Raw genomic sequence first — 16762 nt, forward strand, 5'->3', positions numbered from 1 at the left:
TCTCAATGACAGAGATTTCTCGATATTCACAGATATTGTACAACACTTCTTAGCCGTCATTGAAGTTGCACATGTTCCCCACTATATAACCAAGACACTGCTTGTTGCAAATTAAGTCCACTAGTTTTTTTGCTTGCTAGTCTAGAAACAGAAAAAATTTGTCTTCACTCTTTCAGAAGCCTCTTCTTTATTTGAACATTTCTCAATAGGTTCTATAAGCCCAAAGACTTTATTTAGGGCTACTATAATTTATCTTTTGACTTTTAATAGAATATATTAAGAAGAGGCAATTTTCTATTTCTGTAACTTCCCACTGATTAATAATGCTTTGTGTAAAATGAATGTAACGGGGGAACCTCATGTAGCACATTTTGTGTTTATTATAAGGGATTGAATTGTAATCAGACATTATGAACTTGGGGTTTTTTAAAGAAAAGAAAGGATATTTGCTCCCTCCATGAAATGAGAGTTTATGTATATATATTTTTTTAAAATTAGGTAAAAGATAGATCTAGAGTGTACCTCTATTATGTGTGAAAAAAATTTCTGAAGATATTTTCTGAAGCAATGCAAAAAAATAAACTCCTTTTTCTGAGAATGAGGAATAGTACATACTTTACTGTACTACTTAATTTAGAGTACTGTTATAGTCAAATAGACCAAAGAATTTTAATTTGAAAATATCAAAGTATTTACTAAAGGCAAATAAGCAAATCAGCATGCTGGGCGACCGGGAAGCCTCCTGCTTCACCAGCGGTCCGCAAGAACAATAGCCAAAACCCCATCTTTTATACCCTTTACAATCACCTCCCCCTCAGTCTCATGTCATCTTGTCATTGGTTCCTGCTTCGCGGGCTCTACCCACATTGGTTTCCATTTCACGGGCCTTCTTGACATTGGTTTCCATTTCGCGGGCTTTGTCCTGTTGCTGAGGGAGGTTAACCACTAATTCCGTTAGGTTATAGTCTTTAAGGTCAACCATGTTGGAATTTCCCTAATGGAGACAGTAGTTCCCCTCCATAGTTCTTATGGTTGACCTTTTCATCTTGCTTCTCGCTTTTTCCTTATAGGTATGATTAAAACAGACACCTTAAAATAACAGGATATCTTATTCAACTTATCACTATAGCAACATAGCTTTTGTGGTTTGACATTACCTATAGCCAGCCTTACAGGATATAAGTTTGCAGTTTAACATTTATGCAGTTTAACACTTAATGACTCTGATGAAATGTCAGCTTAAACTTAGCAAATCATCTACTCATCTCTATTAATCATTATAGTACTTATTGCAAACTTTATCTGATAAGCAAATTATTTATCTCATCCCTCTTTTTTTTTTTTTGGTACTCAGCAACTTTTAATAAAAGTGTTAGTTTTATCTTCATTATAACAGAGCCTAATTCGGTTAGTAAATCAATTATTCTTATCTTTATTAGTCATTATAAAACTTATTGTAAACTCTATTAAATCAAACTCTATTTGATGAACAAATTATTCACCTTAACTTTAATCAACTATTACAGTACTATGACAATTTCTTGAAAAATTGTTCAAAGAACCCATTCTAAACTTATCTAGTAAGAAGACTCATACTCACGGTTTTGGAATCATTGTGTTGATGTTTCATGCTTCCCACATAATCTTACAAAGTTTGGCTTCTTCCTTCTTAGGAAAAGTTTTATTTTTCAAGAGATATCACTGCTAGGATATTATAAAACTACCATGAATGTTTGGTATTGATGGATAAAACATGCATACTCCCAGATAGATGCCTTTTCCGAGAGGAATGAAAAATGTTTTGTAACTTTGGCATTTGGTTTTACAGTTTTTTATCTTATAGCAAGAGGGATGTGAAGAAAAATACTTGACCACATGATTTTTAAGTGATCATTATACATTATTTTTTGTGGCAGTGGAGTCTCAGTGCCCCAATTAAGGCCTCAAACTGCTTTGCACCGTCACTCTAATATGGAGGCAAAACAGAGGCACACTGCCCACGTGACCCTTTTGTCTGAGGTTTTGACAAGGCCACAGGTGCCTGAAGCAGGTGTTTGGATATGTCAGGAAGTATGTTTTGGCAGGTGGTTTAACAATCTCACAAGCCCTAGTTGCCAGCTGTAGCTATCTAGCTAATACCAGATATAGAGATAGGCAGAAAAAACCCAAATAAAAGAACATATTAGGTTTTTTAAATATAAAGAAAGTAGTTAGGATATAGTGTATTGCTGAGTAAATGAATGAGCAGTTTAGCAAAACCAAAATAACAAGTTGTCTTGTGTTTGCACAGCACAGTCCAAGAGTTAAAGGCAAAACCTAATAAATTTTTAATTTATTTTGTTTTAGAACGTCAAGCGTGTACATCTATGGCTGGCTCCAGCATCCTTCCCTCCAACGTTGCTGGGATCAGCAAAGAGCTGATCGAACTGCAGCACCTCATCCAGTTCCCAGAGGAGGTTGCCAGCATTCTGACCGAGCAGGAGCAAGAGCTCTACCGGAAAGTCTTACCCATTGACTACCTCTGCTTTTTAACCAGGGATTTGGGTAATGCTGAATGTCAAAGCAAGCTGCCATCTATTAAGGCTTCCATATCTGCTACCATTCTTTCTTCTCCCAATGGTGAACATAATGCTGTAGAAGACCTTGTGACAAGGTTTAATGAGGTAAGGGTGGTTAGTTACTTCCTTTATCTCTCAGAGCTGAATTTAGCTGTAGTGACAGGTTTTTAAAATGTAAGTTAAGATGACCAGAGATTTAGCTAAATAACTTGCACTAAATTTAATAGGAGTTATGTGACCAGTTTACTCAGTGAGTTTGGAAAATGGCAGCCTAACCTTTTCTTGCACGTTGTAAAGTAAACATGAAGAAAAAAATTACAGACTTCTACTTCTTTGTATTTATACTGACAGTATGGGGTACAGTTTCAGTCAGTTTATTATTTTGTTTAGGAACTGGAGTTCTATTTATTTGTTTTGGATTTTTGTAGACTAAGCATGACTTAGGAGTCAGCACAGAAGTATTATAAACTAGAATTTTCTGTATTCTCTGTAATATAAGTACACTAATCTGCACTATTTATTTATTTAATCACTGTGTGTGTCTTCATGAATGTTGTTATACAAAGAAGTGTGACTTGACAGGACACATTTTCACTAGCCAAATCTCGAGTTCTTTATTAATATTTTAATTTATTTTTAGTAAGGTGATCTTCTGATGAGAAATAGAAATAATAGAAAATTGATTGAGAATTCAGAAAACTGTAAAAAAAATCCACCCAAACCAGAAAAAAACCCAACTAAATCTCAGATTTTAGCTGCAGAAACATGGAACAATTTTTTTTCTTTTTTTTTTTTGTGTTAAACATATGCAATGTTAGCAGTTGCTAGATGCATAGAAGTGCAAGAATATGAAGATAAAGTTGACTTAATACTCTGTTAGTTTGCTATTCACTGCATTCTTATGGTTTAATAGAGGATGAAATTCTGCAGGTAGCAAAAAAAAAACCAGCATAAAATTTGGAAGATGGAGAAGAATGTGTATTAATCCCCAGTGAACTTCCTGATTCCTGGGCAAAGAAGAATCAGTGAGTGAATATTTAGCATGTTTTGAAGTGTTCCTGACTCTTAGATGTTATTAAGATTTAGCAACTAAAATAGTGTTCTCTCACCTCATTCCGTGATGGGAACATACATAAAAGTTGCAACTGCAATATCCAGTCTTTAAACAGAGCCTAACAATAGTTTAAATTAGCTCTAGTTATAGTATTTAAGAAAACACTGTGGCTGGTGCATCGCTGGAGAGGAATCTAGCTGCTGACCCAGTTAGGACACTCCTTCCTGTGGTGCTTCTCTTCTGGTGATCACCAGAGTGAGGCCAGTGGAAAAAAGGTGCAGTGTCAAGCTCTAGTATGAACTGGTGAGGCACAATGCCAGAGCAGTTTCTAGAGGGCATGCTGCAGTTGCTGTACCAATTAGATGGACCATTGTTGTGTTCTGACATTGAGGAATCACAGAATTGAAGAGCAAGTAGATGGTGAAGAAGTCTTGTCAGAAATGTCTAGTCTGTTCCATACCAATGAGAATTTTAGCGTTAAAGATGCCTTTTGATAAAATAGTCAACATTATCTTTTAGCCTTAGAGGTTTGTGACTTTGCAGTTTTTGTAGTCTGTCATTACTTGTTTGATAATGCTACAGGATAGTTTTTTTATGTAATTTGAATTGATTCCTAAATATTCAGTGGATAGATTCTATGGTATTTAGTGAAATAGATTATTTTAAGTATAATCTGGAATAACTTTTTAAAAACATAGATGTTATATGTTTAAACGGAGTTATTGTACAATACTTACTGCTTGTAATAAATCACTGTTTTGCTATATGCTTTATCTCGTGGTGAAGTATATCAGTTGCCATAGCCAATCACCAGCGTGAACTTTCAAAATGTCTTTGTTTATAAATGGCAAGAAAATTCTTGTGCAAAGAGTCATGATTTTGTTGGCAAAAGTCAGTGAGCACTTGCTGATTTTTTTGGCATTGCCTATAGAATTACTGAAGTGTATTTATAATGTGGGAGCCAGAATTACTTTTAGGATGACAGGCTTCTGATATATAATGGGGAAAAAACAATTCCATGCCATTGTTCTGTTAAATAACAATTATATTACTTAGAGGATTTTTCATAAAGCAATATGCTTTTTAGTATTTTTTCTGACAGTACATAATAATGAGGAACACTTTATAACACTGGTTTAAAATGTCAGTCAATATATCATGAAGATTTTGGGCTACATGCATTCAGTATCACCAACTGTAAATAAAGTCTGTAGTCTTTAAAGTTTGATTAAAACTGTAGTTGCATGACAGTGGAGACTTGGGCGCAATACATATTTATTGGTGAGACACAACTGATGCTTAATTTGCTGCTAATAATATCAAATTGATCATAGAATCTTTTTAGAGCAAGACAGTAGACCAAGCTAAAGACAGATATTCTTTCTTTTAATAAATCTAATTAAAAGCTGATTCTGAATTAGTGACCAGTGTGGGAGGATTAGAGTGAAATATAGTGATATCTACCTTTAAAAAACTATTGGCTTTGGGATTCTCTAAGACTGTGCACTTAATAATAGTAGTAATATATTTTTCTGCTCTGATAGAGCCCTGACTACCAGAAGTTTAGTTTCCATGGATGTAAAACTGTGGGAAGAAAGTGTTAAGGAGATTCTGCAGTTAGCAGAGCCTTGGTAGCTGGGAACAAATTAGGAAAACGGTACTTAAGTGTGTTTTAGGACCCTGAGAACTGTAACTTACTTTTTTCCATCTCTCCTTGTGGCCTACTGTGACTTCCTCTTCTTCATTTGGTTCTTTTCTCTGATTCCTGTATGACATGAGTTCACCCTGCTTCTTTACCTTCAGCAATGTGGTCCTTACTCAGTATTGTATGGCACAGTCTTCCTGGGATTCTGTTTCTTTTTCTGTATCTTTACCCTCCCAGGCTGTTCCACCTTTATGGCTTTTACTTGCACTGACTCTTCTGCCTCTCACCAGCAAAACAACGACAGAAACACAAGTCCAATGTACATGTTGTAAATGTTTATGTAAACATTTAAAAAAATTTCAATCATTGCTTTATATAAACATGAAAAAAGTCTCTTGTAAGTTGATCTTTCTGGCTACATCTTCATGTAAAAGAGAAGGAATAAAACTTAAAACAAATGAAACATTTCATTTTCCATGCTGAGATATGCATACAAATCAAATGTGATGTCATAGATTGAAAACTGCACCAGACTGAAAGATCATTCAAACAGCTGACTGAAGGTAGTCCCACTACTGAACTAAAAATGCAAAATAAGAAGTTGAATACATAAGGTGATTTTTTTAAAAGATATGATTGCTAAAAAATAAACTAAGAAGGTAAAAAAGTTAGAACCACTCCAGTATAGCAGTGCTACAGGGCTGGGTTCATCATTCACTAAGTTATTCTCATATTCAGTAAAGTTAATTAAAAATATGGCTGTTTAGGATACTTAGAGATGATAGTTTTATTTTTAATGGTTTAATTTTGTAAGTTTTTTTTCATTGTTCATTCAAAACACAAAATTAAACCTCACTAGCAAAACAGAGACATATCATTTTACTGAAATAATGGAATGTAAATAAATATTGTACTCTGTCTCTTAGTTCAGCATTTTTTTGCAATGCCTAAATGGGTTTGCATAATGCTTTTAAAAAGACTATGTTTGTACAAATATCAAACTGTTTCCAGTCCTTGTTTGGAATTGTGTTTAATCAGATTTAAAATGGTAAATGTTCTCTGTAAGGTTATATAATTTCACTCAAGCATGTAAAGTAAACCATCTGTGCATAAGATATGCAATTTAAAATACTCAGATTTTAAAAATGCACCTGAAAATTATGCTGCATATTATACCAAAAGCCAAAAAAATTTTAATAATTAAACTTCAGTGAAAACCATGTAAAAAACTCTAGTTCTGTGTTATACACTGTGATCCTTATATTCATCAGTAAGCACTGATAAGTTTGTGCACAGTTAGCAATGCAAGGGAACTTATTACAGCCAGCTGTTAGTGCTAATGCTGCATGCTGCTAGTGGGTTTTAATTATTTTTTAAAGGGAGAAATTGGACTATACTGATACACTAAGAATTGTGCTTTCAAGCAAGAAAATGGATGCTTTTCCCTCTGCCATAAATACCACATGATATCTGATAAGTTATTTTTTTACGTGGATTTTTCATGTTCTTCAGATTTTACTTAAATTTCTTTATTTTTAACAAAACTATTAAAACCAGAATGATTTGATTAAATGAGTTAGATTGCTATGCTTATCCTTTGGATACCTGAAAAATCATTATCTTGTTTTGTAGTCAGAGTCTTTTCACACACAGACTTCACTTCATCAGTATTAAAATTTCTTGCTTTCTTGCTCCAGTGTAGTCAGTAGTTAAATCAGCTACAGTTTGTTATAGAAAGATATCATGGCTAATTTTTATGTTAGGTGTTGAGAAGGTATGTACTATAATCTTCCTTTGTGGTAAACCAAATGATTTTGTTTTTTAGCAATGGTGTTAAACTTCAGGCACAGATCTGTGTTAGCTAATTTCACCTCTGAAAGCTGCATCTCTCAAGTATTTTGAAGTTCCTAAAAAAGTTATATAAAAATAGAAGACATCATTTCTTCTATGTAGCATCACTCACTGAAGTTTGTAGCTTGGGAATTGCTGTAAAAGCCTTAAAAACTTAAGCACTTGGGAAATGAGTATAAAACACTACAAATGACAAAATACTGCACTTTGTAGGTGGAGATTGTTAATAGTTTTCTCCCTCAATACCTATCACCACTGCATTTACATTCTGATAAAATATAAACAATAAATTCATTCCTGTTTAAAAAAAATCATGTAATACATTGTCTAGTAGCTGTATAGAGGATAGTAAAGAATTGTATATTTGTACATATATATATATATATGTCTGTATATGAATTTGTATAATCTTGAGTATTAAAATAATAAAATAAGAGAATGAGTAAATAAAATCCATGACAAATTTAGGGATACAGTTAATAATTCAACTAAATGCTGTTCCTTCCTGTGTACTACACGTAGCAGGGCTCCCATAGTGTCCTGTACGTTGCACTTGAAAAGACATTAAGGTCATGTACCATAACTTGAGGATCAAATTCCATCATGGGAGTCTCTTTTACGTCCTTCAGATTTTATTAGTAAAAGCGTCAGTAATAAGCTCTGTCCTGCCCCTGACAAACTGGGAGACTTTTGCCTGCATAGAGACTTGAAATCAGTGGTAGTTCAGTGATTAGGTAATCAAAAACATAGGCTTATGATTTTTTTAATCACTGGTGTAGATTTTCCATGTTTAAAAGTAAAAAAAATTAATGCTGAGTTATAATATGCCTTTCCAAATGCATTAGCAATATCTAACTTGAATTTATTTGAAATTTTTGGTCAAAGTAAGAGAAGCCTAAAAACCTTAAAAAAAAAAAATCATTGAAAAGAATATTTTTAGTGCAGTTAAAATAGTAAGGGATGATATAAAAAGATAATTTCAGAAAATGTGAAAGTGTACAGATTTTTTTTGTCCCACTGTACTTGCAAACTGTTCAGTACAGCTTGCGTTACCCGGACATCTGGTGCAGGTCCTGTGTGTTCAGATTCAGATTTGAGGGAGACTCCTGTAATTCTGAAAATTTGCAAATGAGGCTACTCTACTATATGTGTGAAATTAATTTGGCATGATGTTCTCAGTGCTCCCCTGTATTAGGGTACCAGAAAATGTTTAAATCTTAACTAAGTATGTATTTGATTGGATTTTGCTTGTTTAGTATGTAATATTACTATGCAGTAATCCTGAGGGACACTCATTTTTATCCATCTGAATGAAAAGGCTGATGTTGTTATCAACTTGTTTAAGTGGATCGTGTTTAATTTATTACTTTTCTTGTGTCTTGTAATCATGTGGATTATAGTAACGAAGCCAGGATACATTTTCTCATACTTTTCAGACTCATCATCAGTGCAGCGGAAATCTAATTATAGGTTTGCTGTGCTGACTTCTGTTCTGAAGGGAGTTTAAAATGAGTTACGTAAACAGAACTATGTAAGTCAAGTGTGAAAAAAGTAAACTAAGGAAATAATGATTACTGTGTTGATATATACATTGTGATCTGACGTTAAAGTGCTATCTAACACAAAAACATGGTCCAAAAAGCTTTACTGCTCAGTCTGAGAAATATTTGCAATGTATTTTGGTCTCCTTGGCAAGGCTAATACTGTGCACTCTTTTGGCTGGGCTGTGCTGTCTGTGGTCCCAGCGCTACTTCAGGCACTGAGTTGTGTAGCAGCAGTGTAGTGTGATGGCTGCTTGATAACTAGGCAGCTGGCTACCTGGTGGTGCTTCGTCCTCAGGTGAGCTGTTCCTCGGGGGTGATGCAGCTTGGGAGGTAGCTCTGCAAGCCAACCAAGAGTGAGCTGCTGAAAGAGGAGGTACTGTTCTGTATCCGGCTGGCTGAAGTGTCTAGAAGTCAGAGCCTGCCAGGGTGGAGCTTCCCTTTGCTTTCTTCCCCCTGCTGGAAAAGCCCTGATTTTGGTGACAGAGAAATTGTGCCACTTCAAAATACTTGTCTGTGCTATTTGCTTGTCAAAGTGGAAAAAACAAGATTCTGAATTCAACTTTGAGGTGAATTCCATAGCCACCAAGAAATAAGTACATATGCAGAGTTGCTCTCTGCTTTTCTTCTGTGTGGGGTGCATCTAGCTCAGGCGTACACGGGCAGCATCTGAGTCCCACTTCTAAATTTCCATTTGAATGAAGATCTTCCAAATTTGTTATTTCTTGAATACTGTCTGTGCAGAGGAAGCTTATGCATCCCAGGCAGCAGAAATTTAGTATATGCATTGTCAGGTATTTTGGGGATCCAGTGGCAGCTACACAGACATTTGAGAATGGCAGTGATATGGATACCTTTGAGGATATACTGTGCACTCCTCACATAGTTATCAGTAAATCACAAAATTAAAGGTATGTTTACTGAATGTTGTTTAATAAGTGTATGTTTTAATTAATACGCTTATGTTTCCTCTGAACTGTCATTCGTGGTTTTTCCTGAAGATTGCAGTCCTTTCAACTCACCTGCATTTCAGTGTTGTTTGTACATCAGTTATTTTAGCTGTGGCTGTTATGAGCAAACACCTCAAATTAATGCCAAGCTATTCCAGTATGCATTTATTGAAGAGCTTTTGAATATTGTTCTTCATGATAAAGTTCTTGGGTCCATCAGTTCAGTCTGCCAGGGCAGAATAAAATCTTCAGGGAGTTCAGAGCTGGGAAGTGACCTCAGCCAGCTGAGATTCAGCTTCAGTTTTCTGCGCCTTTAAAGCCCATTGATTCAACCAGATCTCCCACCTTCAAAACTTCTGTAAGAAAAATCTGCCAGGCATTCTAAGTGGAAAACTGATAGTTCTGCCTATTAATTTTGTGTTTGTTTCCTAGCCAGCGTGCTTGCAACAAATGTGGATAGAGCCTTCCTAAATCTTCGTTTACGAAGCCTAGCCATGATGATGTTTCCTAGCTGGGCTTCAGGACCACCTTTAACTTTTGGGAAAGGCCTGCACTGTGCTGTTATCTGACTGAACTCTTTTCCCTTTCCATCTGTCTTCACTAAAAAAACTAAGAGTAGAAAACTGTTGCAGATGTTAGGCACAGCACTCAGCAGAAACCTCACTGAATGAAAAGGGATGACCTTTGTGCACAGCTCCTTTCCTCTGCTCCATTCTTTCTGACAGTACTGTTGCATTTTAATCGTCTCTGTTCTAATCTCACTGATGAATTCTCCCAAGAAATCAGTTTTGGGGTACAAGGCTAATAAATGTTTTGAGAAGCCCATAATTCCCTTTTCTGGAGTCTGTATGATACATTCAGATTAATCAATCAACAGTCTCTGAATATTTAGTAGAAAAACTTTATACACACTTGATGCTCTTCTGAACCACCAGTAAGGTCAATTCATACTCCTGGGTACTGCTAGATATTCTGTAAAAGTCAAAACGATCTGTAGCATATGTAGAGGAACCATTCTGTTCCATTCCTAAATTCAACATATAAAACAACATGAATGAAATTTTCCATTATCTGCATCTGACTGAAGTATCCCAGTCTGCTCCTCACACTTTCCCTGATCTCCAGGAAAAATGAAAATACGGAAGTTTCTAAAGCAGGCATGTTCACTGTTTATCAGGAGTGGATTGTATTTTTAGATGCTCAGTTCTGTCCCCTGATTCTGCCCAAACTGTTATATCTGCCTTTGCCCATTCTGTTTTAAAATTTAGAGATTCAGACACTTTATTTTTCTTTCTTGTTTAGTGGAAGATTCTTTAAATATTTTCTATTCTTCCAGTAAGTCTATTGTCGTCCTGCAAGAGGAGTGAGCATAAACTTCATGGTGCCTTTTGTACCCTTTTTTTGCTTGTACATGTGCATACAGTATCTGGAGGCTGCAAAGGCTTGTTCATGTTGCCATTTATCATTTTTTGTTTGCTTTTACAGATTGTTTGTAAGAGTTCATCATAACTGTTTATAGCAGTCCTAAACTCTCTATTAAATAAAATTTCAACAAGTGGTTGCCCTAGTTTCAAGGTTTCTTCTTAGTGGGGAGTCTGAAGTCAATTGCCTTTTTAGACATTCTTTCTCAGTTTTGATACTGTTTTCTCCTGATCATTACATCTTTACTATCTTAGATTAAAACATATATGTTTAAAATTATATTGTTCTTTAAAATGTTTAAAATCATATTAATCAAACTGTTGTTACCACACTTGGTATTTCATACCAAACAAATATTGGGGATTTTTTGTGTGATTGCATGTTTAGCATTTGCATTCCCTAACAGAGCCATTTCTGGAAAATGGGAATAATATCCAAAAACAACATGTAATTTTATTCCAGCATACACAAAGAAATCTATGCCAACCCTGAATTACAGACCTGACTGTTTTGTTTCACGATTTCTGATTTCTAATGGATTTATTTTATTACCTTTTTATTCTGATTTTGTCCTTATTTGACCCCTTTGTCATGCAGTGCTCTGGTTGGTTTTTTTTATTTTTCCATACCTTCATGCTCTTCAGGTACGCACTGCTTTGTCGATTCAGGTTTTATATTTTAGGAATAACCAATTGAACACTTCAAATAAGATTTCAGCTGAATTCAAATTCTCTTTCTGAGTTGCTGCAGTGATTAGTCTGTTGTCCCCAGATCCTCACATAGCGTTAAAGCATCCCCATGATCATGGTACTCATTCCTGAGTATGTCCTCCATGAATTAATTTCTTCAAGAATTCAGTCCTAAAAATGTGATTTTTTTTTTTGTACAAACATATATATTGCATATATTGTAACTATGGCTTGTTTTCTCATCTGGACATTTCTCATATATTGCTCTTGATTGATTTGGGGGTCAGGAAGGTTAAATAGTAACTTAGATTCTTCATATTCTTTGACTGTTCTCCCTCAGGAGTGGGAGGATCAGAACACTGAGTCTGTACGGACTTGCCTAAAGGGAAGCCCTATATATTTTCAGTGGGTTTTTTTTTCCTGCTAGTACTAACGCATTTACATTTCATTTCACATGCTTGGTTTTTAAAACAAAAGTCTGTGCCTCCTGAGGGGTGAACTAGCATTTTCTAATTTTTATAAGCATCTCCTCACACTGGTATTGTCTGTAAACACTTGAATCCTTCAGGACCAAAGAATGGAACTCAGTGTCAGTAAACGAATCACGTTTATTGCCCTCTAAGTGTTTACACAATGACAAAAATCAAGCCTCCAGAGAGTCATATTGTAAAAAGAAACAGTTGGTTTAAATTAGGTTTCCATGTGAAATATAGCTACTTTTTATGGATGTTGTGGGAACATAAACTGGAAAGACAATCTGCACACTGATAAAATGAAGATTTGATTTTTATTTGTTTAAATGCAAACAGAGTCACGTACTAAGTTGATTTCTGATTCTGGCATTAATTAGTCATCAAGCAGAAGTTGGTCATATAGTCACACTTAGGAAGGAGGGGGGTTTCTTTGTTTACTTCATTTGTGATCATGCAAGTAGATAATGTTAACTACCTTAAATGTTCAACGCATGTGGGACTTTGCAAATTTGAACATTAAAAAATCTACCAGTTTTGTGAAATTACCCAAAACAAAAAAATTCCTGTTTATCAACTTTTACTGGCCATGTTATTCAGTGTGAGGCTGAGATTTGTAAGCCATGTAAGTGCGAATTTACACTGCAGATCTCTCCGGCAGCTTTAGAAACCACCGCTAGCTTAAGCTGTCCATTTTCTTCTGTGGTCTCAATGCATATTCAGAATATCTTATATTAAGATGCAGTAGGATTTTGTTTAATAGAAGTTTTTCTAGAGTAGTTAATAAATTAACTGTTGTAATGGGAATATGTCTCTGTGTAAGTTGTGTTTGCAATGCATATGTGATTTGGCCATGAGCATATAGGTGGAATTTTGACTGATAACCTCCTGATGGAAAAAAAAAAACAAACAAAAAACCCCACATTATCTGTCAAGTATACATGAATGCTCCAAGTGACATTGCTTTACTGTGTGGTTTATTTTACAAGGTGAGCTCGTGGGTTACCTGGCTGATCCTGACTGCAGGTTCTATGGAGGAGAAACGAGAAGTCTTCTCATATTTAGTACATGTGGCAAAATGCTGCTGGAATATGGGCAACTACAATGCTGTAATGGAATTTCTGGCAGGGCTAAGGTACTGGCAACTCTTTTTTCTAAATGGCTTTTCAGTGATGGATTACACTTCAGCCAGCCTCTGTTAAGCAGATGTCTCTGGAGAACAATGAATTAAACAGAAATCTGTGGCTAAATCACATCATCTCACAGTGACTTTCTAGTAATCCCTTCTGGAAAAATGAAGTATGCTAAACGTTTTTTTTTTCTCAAAATGCGTTGGAGACTCTTGTCAGTTTTCATGGTATACGCTGAATATGTTGCATTAGAAAACATATTTTTTTTTTTAATAGAAATTTTTTAAATATGAAAAGAAAATGGGAAAGCAGTTGTGGTTTATCTAGTGAGCTACAACTAATGTAACTTGGGGTAGGAGTCTCCAGAACACAAATGAAACGTAATTGTGGTGACATTCTAAAAGGATCAGTCTTAAATGTAAAAAAAAAAAATCAACTCCAAAAGAACTAAAAAACCCCAACAAAACCAAGCAGCCAAATCTAGTTTTTAACCTCTCCATTAACTTATACAGATGGATGTTGGGATCTCATGTTGTTGTGGTCTTATATAGAAGGACCTGCAGTATCTCCAGGAGAAAGAGAGATAGGGGGTTAAAGACAGTTCACTGCTTGCTTCCCTATGGAATTACAGGTTCACCATGCAGGGCTGGGTGAGCCAGAAAGCAGTGCCTTAGTACTGGCAGTTCACAGGGCAGCAAATGGGACCGAATGAGGAAGAGTTAAGATCAGATTTCCCTTCTCTTAGCTTTAACCCTCCTTGTATGTACTGTTTGTGTAACAAAGCTCTAAATTGTTTACATTGCTTTTTTTTGTGGTTTAGTAAGGACTCTGATCGAGCTGTGTTTATATTTTTGGTATATAAAACATATTTGAAACACTCACAGACGTGGGGAATACATTTTGGCAGAATACATCCACAATCTCCAAGCCGTGTAAGTTATGAGGGAAAATGTAAAGCCAATTAAGGGCTTAATTTTATCTCTAAAGCATCTGCACAACACAAGGGAAAGAGAGGAGAGGAAGGCCAGTGCTGATTAGCAGTGTTTCTGGGACAGAGACAGAAAGTGGGGTTAAGGGCATTCTATTGTGAGCATTTCTATAGACCTTTTGGTATGTCTGAATCCAGAGGTGGGCAGAAAGGCCATATAATTGCACAGACATACAGCTCAGATGATGAGAGAACTCCCAGAGGTACTCGTAGTTCTTGGAGCTATTTCTGTTTGAAATCAGAGTTTCTTGTCAGCTGCAGCTCTGCGCTGGTGCCTGAGACCTGAAGCGCGGTCCTGACTTCCTTATTTCCATGAAAATAAATAATTTGTGAACAAAACAGAAAAAACCCTCTATTTAATTTTGTAAAAATACATTTAATTAAATAACACCAGCTTTTGCTAACTTTATGGATGGTTCATAATATAATTACAGGAATTTGTAAGAAACAGTCTGGTTTATCTTTATGTCATTTCCTTAATCTTTTCTTATTTCTTTCTAAGTCCTTAGAAATTTCAGGCAATGACACAATGAAAGTGTTAGAAGACCTGCTGGTATATCTTACACAGCTGGTCTTTTGTTAAAATGTGACATGTCACTCCAGTAGATAAGACTGCTCGTGTCTCCTTTTTAGCTTTGTTCATTAGTAGTTCTGAGGGCAGAAATATCTTAAAAATAATTACCTTGATTTCATTAATTAATTAATTAATTCATTCATTGTAAATTGTAAGGTAAATTGTTTTAAATTATTTTATTAAGTGTTGTGATCTCTTTTTGCAATAGGTCAAGAAAAGTTTTAAAAATGTGGCAGTTTATGGACCAGTCTGATATTGAAACCATGCGAAGTCTGAAAGACGCTATGGCACAACATGAGTCATCATCGGAATATAGGAAAGTGGTCAACCGGGCCCTCAATATTCCAGGCTGTAAAGTTGTTCCTTTCTGTGGTGTATTTTTAAAAGAGCTTTGTGAAGTTTTGGATGGAGCATCAAGCCTCATCAGACTCTGTCCACGATATAACTCCCAGGAAGAAACGTTAGAGGTAAATGAGATAAGGATTTGTAGCCATCCAGTGCTTTATTTTATGTAATTTTATACAAAGGCATCATCTGATTAAAATTTTTTAAACCAGATTGTTACTAGGCTGTTCAGTTACATGGACCTTGATTTAATTCCCATAGATACTTAGCAATTTAGATTTGGTTGTTTATACGTAGTTCAATATCAGAGTACTGAGAAATTATATTAGTAGCAAAGGATCATGTTAGATGAAAAGATTAAGACTGAGGCTTTTTTAAAGTTTTCAGGAATTACTGTAATTTATGTTACTTGATTTATGAAGTCATTTGGTCTAGTTTGGATTGCAAGTAGGCACAGAATCCCGTTGGAAGCTAATAGGAAATATGCACTAAAATATTCTTAGTTGTAAAAATTCCTACAGTGAGAAGTAGATGACACAAGGTTCTATTTATAGCTATACTAATCTTTTAGATATCTCTAGTTTGTTTCAGATTACAGTGGACAAGATAATTTCTTGCAACGAGTAGGTCAAGATGGTTTAAATAATCCAGAAAAAGAATCAACAACAAACAGTATCTTTCAAACTATCCGGAGCTGCAATCGCAGTTTGGAATCTGAGGAGGGTGAAGATAATGTTAGTGAAGGGAGCGATTCAAGAAAAAACTCTTTGAAGGACAGAAACCGGTACCAGTAGGTTTCATTTTATTTACTATCATCACATGTATATTTCATGGTTTTAGTTTTTAATTTCCTTTTACCAAGGCTTGCTTTTAGCAATAAGGGCAACTTTAACACTTTCCCTTGTATTTATCTTCTTCAAATTCAGAGCTTTTCTCCACTGCAGTTACTCTAAGTATCTGATACTCAACTGCTTGGAAACTCTCTGTATAGTTATATTTTCCCTCATGATGTAATTACTTCCTTTCATGATAAGAGTAAATCCTTTTCGTCTTACACATACAACTTTAAAAATCCACAGTTACAATTACAGTCTTGATCTCTAGGGACAGGAATAGCACCAGGACATATTTGTTATCAGAGCTCAGAACATAATATTCTACATGCTCAAGCAGTGTTCTACCCCCTTCAAAATAAAGGTTATTTATTATCCTTCAAAAGACCTGTTCTTCGAAGGACATATTAGTTTGAGGCTTTTAAATTTTGTCAAGAAAACATTTGTGAGTGCACATTCTCAGGTTGCTGTAGTCCTGCTATTTTGCAAAGAATTTTACGTCACTATGCTCTATGTCAAAAGTAGTCTCTGATTTCGCTTTGAAGACCTGATATATTCTGTACTATTCACCAGCAGGATATATGGTAAATGCAAAGTTTAAGACATCCCATGATCTTCTAAAATGTTGCTTTGCAATGAAGTCTGGTTGCAAAGCCCATGTAGACATAAGTGGGTCAGCTTTAAACTAAGTAACTGTTAGACAAACGTCAAA

At 35.3% G+C, this 16762-nt stretch overlaps 1 protein-coding gene across 1 annotated transcript in view; it reads left to right on the top strand.

Moving 5' to 3' along the window:
* The window catches only part of PLCE1 (phospholipase C epsilon 1), a 151142-nt gene that overhangs the window by 92918 nt on the left and 41462 nt on the right, over positions 1-16762 (top strand). The window contains exons 4-7 of the mRNA XM_027672461.1: positions 2347-2663; positions 13170-13315; positions 15081-15339; positions 15799-16007. Of these exons, the coding sequence (XP_027528262.1) occupies positions 2347-2663; positions 13170-13315; positions 15081-15339; positions 15799-16007 (931 nt within the window). The remainder of the gene's footprint in view (positions 1-2346; positions 2664-13169; positions 13316-15080; positions 15340-15798; positions 16008-16762) is intronic.

This window comes from Neopelma chrysocephalum, unplaced genomic scaffold (genome assembly GCF_003984885.1).
Source record: "Neopelma chrysocephalum unplaced genomic scaffold, ASM398488v2 Primary Assembly neopelma1_97390, whole genome shotgun sequence".
NCBI lineage: Eukaryota > Metazoa > Chordata > Aves > Passeriformes > Pipridae > Neopelma > Neopelma chrysocephalum.